The sequence below is a fragment of the Amphimedon queenslandica genome, unplaced genomic scaffold (genome assembly GCF_000090795.2).
Source record: "Amphimedon queenslandica unplaced genomic scaffold, v1.1 AMPQUscaffold_12344, whole genome shotgun sequence".
Taxonomy (NCBI): Eukaryota; Metazoa; Porifera; class Demospongiae; order Haplosclerida; family Niphatidae; genus Amphimedon; species Amphimedon queenslandica.
This window is the reverse complement of record NW_003547419.1, coordinates 265-6,992: the sequence shown is the minus strand read 5'-3', so window position 1 is coordinate 6,992 and position 6,728 is coordinate 265. Positions and strand designations below refer to the sequence as shown.

The window sequence follows — 6,728 nt, the reverse complement described above, 5'->3', positions numbered from 1 at the left end:
TTGGTATAAGTATAGAGCTATGGCTAATATCATTTTACATCATGTAACTATTTTTTTTAATGTTTAGTAATTAAAGTTTTAATTGATATCTGGCATATCTTCTTCATCTTCGTCTTCTGTTTTTATTTTCTTGGTATTATTTTGTCTAAATATTAAAACAGTTGGACTATAACATTCAAAATTTAATGTTGTTGTCAAAAAGTTGCATATAAAAATCAGGCTTATGGCTACAGTGTTTAGCTCTGCTCAAATGTTTTTCTAATTTTCATGAATTTTTTTGCCGCAACTGCCCAAGTTACACAAATATCTAATTATCAGTAAATTTTAGACCACAAAAAAGTGGCAATCTAATTTGGCATTTTTTGTAAATCACTTTTTAATGCTTAAACTGTTTGTTGATTTACCTTGTATCAGTTTCAGCTAGTTTTCTTTTACCTTTTTTGATACATCAGTTATAAAAAAGTTATACATTAAATAATTTATTACCTCTTATTTTAGTAACTGGTGTATTGGATATATCATCAACTGGAGATGGTAGTACAGTATGTGAACTGACATTATCAGATGTAGAATGACCTAATGTATTGAGATATAATGACTATGCTATTAAGTATGCACGCACACACTCACCTAACTGCTAAATCTATCTAATAATTTAGCATAAAAATTAATTCTAGTGAATACAATATATTTTATGGTCACACATAAAAATAAGTCACTGAAATAGATCTTATATAGGTATAGATTTGGCATTTATCACCAAATTCCAAGAATTTCTAACTTTATTAATATCAGGCCTGACAATGCTAAGGCCTTAGTAAGTTGGCCACATATGCCTACACATTTAACTTACCTATATATTCCAGAAGGTTAGATTTTGCTTTGCCCAGTTTACCAGGATACTTGTCACACAGTTTTATTAATGTATCCCAATTGACATCTCTATCAGCATCAAACCACCTCTCGAATACAATAATAAGATTGTTAGTTGCTTGTCCTGATATTTGTGTCAGATCAGACACATTTACACCCAATCCAGTCCCTATTAGCTTGTAATGGCAAGCAGAAGAATCGAATATCTGTGTTACTGCTGCAGAGTCAATCTTGTTTCCTAAAATAATAAAATAGGATATAGTTTTTCTAGTAATTATGAAATAAAATGAAATATTGAAATATGAAATATTGTTAATTGTACACTTCTCCTGGTACTTGTCAAACTCTCCACTTAATTATCAGGGTTGATATATTATTTACATGTCTAATTGTATAGTTGGCAATTTTAGAAATGGAAAATTTAGTTTTTCCAAAATCAGACCCACCATTTTGAAGCACATTTACCTTCATCAATCACTTTCAAAAAATCAAATTATTTTAATAGAGGTCAAAGGTCAGTATATACACACAGTATTATCACTTACTAGCTCCTCCAGTGGATGATACTGATGTTGATTCATGTACTACATTAGAGGAGGAGGTAGTAGGATCTGGTTAATGTTAAATAAATAAACAATTTTAAATCATTTGTATCTATTACCTGTTGAAGGAAGAGGAGGAGGAGGAGGGGGAGGAGGAGGGAGAGGAGGAGGAGGATTTCTCTGTAGTGATCTACGGATGTATAATGAAACAGGATCAGCCACACCTTCCAGTGGTATGGAATAATGTAGTGTAGGGACAGCACCAGGTGATCCATAAACTGATATCAGACAAGATGGAGGAAGAGGATAATTAGCTTCACCGAATTTGTTAACAATATGTCGATGTAACTATCATAAGAGATAGAATGGATATTGTATTATACATTATACATACTGATATTCTTACCCTGCATGGTTTCATGTGAGGGTCAATAGTCCAACCAGTAATATCCTTCTCTTGTTCAGTACCAAACTTTAGCTCAATACATCCATCATTATCTTTGAAACAAAAATAAACATGCTGTCCTCTCTCAGCTCTAGGAGAATCACTTTTAATAAACTGTAAAATGTTAATCAAAATTGATATACAAAGAACACACTTACCTCAATGAGAGTGTTCAAGTCTCTGACTGCAGCAAATGTGACCAAATCCTCTACACCTTTCTCTTCATAATAAATAAGACCAGCATATGTCATAGCCTCCTTTACACCAGTGGACTGCAGTACTTTTGATAAAATAAATTATTAGCATATGATGGTGAGATAGGACATGTACTTACTGTTAACATGATCAGTGTTTGGTGTAGTAGTAGGATCAGCAACAGACACTGTATTGGTTGGGAGGTTAGTCTCTTTAGTAGACTCTATTCAGTAGTGGAATACATTACATTATCATCAATAGACTCACTAACTAACCTTTACATGCTCCGCTAGCCCCTGGTTGTCCTGTACTGCTGGTATCATCATCATCATCACTGTCAATATTATCATCATCATGATCATCACTTCTTCCATTAGTCCATTCTTCTCCCAGTATGCAAACCAAACAGAACTCTTTACGTTCAATGAATCCATACCCACTATTAGAGCTAAACTCTCCTCCCTCAACTATTGAGAAGAGGTAAGGAAGACTGGGTGTGCTCACGGGAGCTATGGCAAACTTAAGATGACGACTAAGAGCTGGTCGTCCTTTTAAATCAACGCAGTGCTGTATTTCTAACTTGAGTCGTTTGAGGAGAGGCTTTGAGAGTGATACTGCATACACAGCACTCACTAGGACAGTATTAGGAGGAAACTGGAACTGTCCTCCTACAAGAGCAACCACTGCTGCTTCTACTGTCTCAGAGGACAGTAAGCTCTCTTTCTGTACTCCGATCCTTAGACCATATTTCTCCCAATTCATCAGTTGAGGTTTGTCCCCTTGAATTAAGAACAGATTCTTCTCTGCTACCTGGACATCACTCAGACGATCCAACTTATCTATCAATACAAAATAATTATGATACATGTACATTGTGTACACAATAATACTCTTACCCATTGAAGGGATCAGGTAATTAAATTGTAGTCCAATGGAACTAGTCTTTTTGATGGATTGTTCCTCTAAGGATGTGACTCTCTCCTGTAGTTGTGACTTCTCATTCATTAGTTTGGCTATATGCGATTCATTATCAGACACTTTAGCTCTAAGGTCTATAGAATATTAGTATACTTATAGCTAATTGATGATGATACACTAACCAGTAATGATCTGTTTCTCATTCTGTGATTGTTCCTCTACTTGTGATGTCAGTTTGGCTATAACTTTGTCTTTCTCAGAAATGTCAGTTTTGAGATTTTGATTGTCTTCTACATAATAAATATTATTCTTTCATCTGTTTTTACATGCTGTGTATATATTTAACTAACCAATAATGCTCTGTTTCTCCTTGAGATATTGTTCCTCTAACTGTTTTTTCTCTTCTTCCATTTCTCTCTTCTCTTTCAACATTTCTATTATATGTACTTCTTTATCAACAACTTTAGCTTTAAGTTTCTCATAATCTTCTACATTAATAGAATATTCTCTCATCTAATATCATGTACTGATGATACACTGACCAGTAATAATCTGTTTCTAATGAAATAAAATGTATCCATTAAAAATAATCATTTAAAAAAATTTTGTACATGTATGATAGTTCTAACAAAAATCAAATGTATAGTTCATCACCCTTACCATAATTTGTTTTGTTGGGTCACCCTCCCCTGGTTGATTATCCAAGCACTGTAGTACAAATCTTGCACACGAGACAGCTCCAAATGGTTGCCACATTTTGTCTTTTTCTTCTGTTCCCCAGTCAACGATAGCTTTTATTACGATCCATTCAAATCCTCCTCTTTCTGCAGCCTTATAAATACCTTTTGCTTCCATTTCTCCTCCAAGTGCTCGTTGCACATATTTTAATTTTTCTTCTTTTGCTTCTTTGCTGCAAAACAGTGTGAATTCAGAAGCCAGATCACCTTGATGATGAACTTTAACTGTTTTACCTTGAAATTCAAAGACTTCGTCATGTTTGAACAGTTTAAAAAGATTCTTTCCACATGGGTATGTGTTAGTTAAAACTGCTGTATCTTTTCCTTCAATACACTGATGTGCAGTGTCGACAATACTTTTGGCAACGATAATGTCACCAAAATTTTTTTTATCACTGAGTTCCTCAGTTTTGCTCTCCTTTGCTCCATAGCATATCCCAATAGCAATGACAAAATCAGCTTTTACGTCATTTTGTACTGAAACAAGAATATCTTCAGTCTCATCTGGGCCCTGGCCTGTCCTAGTTATTGCAACATGACACAGCCCAAATTTTGCCATGATAAAAATTGCCACTTTATCTTTTGTGATAACTCTAACGTAATTACAATCAGATCCAGGAGGATCAGCGGCACCCATCACAGCACGGTATTCTATAGGTGTGGCAGTCACCAGAATGTAACGGACTTTTTTTATAAACTCTTTCTCTTCTTTGGTCAGATCCCTGAATTTTTTATTTTTTATTTTTTCCTCAATGTCCTTCAGTTTTGGGCAATATTTACTGACATCTGGAGGTGGATCTGACTCTATTGTTCATGTTAATTAGAAACTATCAAATTATTCTAACATACTTTGGTCCTCACTTTTACTCTTGTCTTCACCAGCTGCTGCACTATCAACTGGTTCTCTGTCAATGCAATGATATAGTTCAAATTATATATTCAAGAATACTAAATACTTTGAAGTAGTCTTTTCTTTTTCATCACTTGCTTGTGTTGCCCCTGCATTGCTTTCTGCCAAGCCTGCTATAGAAAATGAATTAATGACTAGTTTATTTTTATGATTTATTCTTACCTATATGTGCCAGAAGGTTAGTTTTTGCTTTGCTAAGTTTATCAGGATAGTCATCACACAGTTTTATTAATGTATCCCAATTGACATCTCTATCAGCATCAAACCACCTCTGGAATACAAAAATAAGATTGGTACTTGCTGTTCCTGGTATTGGTGTCAGATCAGCCACCTTTACACCCAATCCATTCCCTATTAGCATGTAATGGTGGGCAGAAGAAGCAAATATCTTTATGACAGCTACCATATTAAGCTCTTTGTCTATATAATTATAACAGATAGATTTATAATATAGAGGCTTTATATGTAAAACAAATTAATGAATAATTATTTTATTATTTTTGAAATATTTTTAATTTTTTCCTCTACAAAAATGAATAATTTGTATCACACATAGTTTTATTTTTTGTAATACTTGGTGTATTGGATATATCATCAACTGGTGATGGTAGTACAGTATGTGAACTGACATTATCAGGTATAGACTGACCTAATGTATTGAGATATAATGACTATATTGATCACTGATAATGTACACACACACACACTCACCTAACTGGTGTAATATAGAGGTAGCAATATCTGTTAGTGTACGATGTTGTTGGTTTATTAATACATGACATATATCAATAAGATACTGCTCTGGAATAAGACAGCATTCCAACTGTAGTTGTATCACAGATACTAATTGACTTGATTTAACCACATCAGAAGAAGCTGCTGTTTGAATATTATTAACAGTTTCCATTGGTATCAGTCCTTCAGCATACAGTCCATTAGTTACTTTGTAAAGATTATTAGCAATAGCATCAACAAGAGTAGCATAATTCATCCTTAATATAGCATTAGGAGTGTTACCTGCAGTAGTGTATTAGTTATATAGTGTTGTATTAAGTGTATGTTTACCTGTTACAGGACCAGGATTAACATTACTAGTACTGACTTCCATATCATCGTTAGTACTTCTTCCAGCTGTGGGATCTGTCACTTTGTCTTCAATAGTTCTAGCTAGTTCATTCTCTTTACATTGTTTCAAAGCATTAATGACATCTCTCCATGATGCTGTAGGATTAACTTGTAACCATCTCTTATGTAAAGCCATTTTCATGAGGTGAGCATTTCTTTTTGTTTTATCAATTATATTGACATCAGATTGTGTTATTCCAGGAAGACAAAGAGCAAATGGTTTCCAGTCAACAAGTGGTTTAAGACACTTTGCAAATAAGAAACAAGATGGTTGATCATCAATCATAGGACCAGGATTGAGTTCAACATCTCCTGATAAGAGGAGCATACGTAGACAAACAATCAAATAGAGATCATTGTAAATCAGGTTAGAACTGCTGCCTCCAGGTAAGACTACTGACTGGAGGTAATTTGTATCAGTAACAGTAACACCAGTAGTACATTGTACTTGGTAGCAGTTACCTAATAATAAAATACCAGTAAATATACAAGTACAAAGTTGCAATTGCTGTTAACCTGTTGGAGGAATCATCAAGATGTGTCTTAATAAAGAGAGAGAGAGAAAGAGGAGGAGGAGTAAAGCAATAAGAGACAGAGCTGCTGGCAGTTTAGATGTCTTCTCTCCTGATGTAGTACTGCCTGACTTGCTGTCTACTGCAGCTTTGAATGAGTGAGAGTGGCGGCCAATAGCTGGTCTACTGGAGGCAGCTTGACAGTAGTTCCACAGTCCAATACTTGCTCTCCATTGAGAGACATCAATCATCTTGTAATTATTGGTGAAGTTTCGTTGCAAAAAAAGCAGTTCCTCTATCATAATAATGTAATGTTTACTGTCACATGACGGTGACTGCTTGTATTACTCTACTACTGTTATTATTGGCATTTCAGTTATTATGCCCAAATATGGTCAACTATATGTATACCAGTATAAAGAATGTGTGTGTGGTAATAGTAGTACATGTATATAGCTAAAGGGCCAGTAC

The 6,728-nt window shown here is 34.5% G+C and overlaps 1 protein-coding gene across 1 annotated transcript; it reads right to left on the bottom strand.

The window, feature by feature from the left end:
* Window positions 1-1,457: 1,457 nt before the first annotated feature.
* Window positions 1,458-2,835, bottom strand: LOC109587996 (uncharacterized). The gene is made up of 6 exons (XM_020004199.1): window positions 2,331-2,835; window positions 2,195-2,278; window positions 2,019-2,140; window positions 1,822-1,974; window positions 1,626-1,763; window positions 1,458-1,484 (listed from the first exon to the last, which is right to left on the bottom strand). The coding sequence occupies exons 1-6, from the start codon at window positions 2,815-2,817 to the stop codon at window positions 1,458-1,460; spliced, it is 1,011 nt and encodes a 336-aa protein (XP_019859758.1). The 5' UTR covers window positions 2,818-2,835.
* Window positions 2,836-6,728: the final 3,893 nt, after the last annotated feature.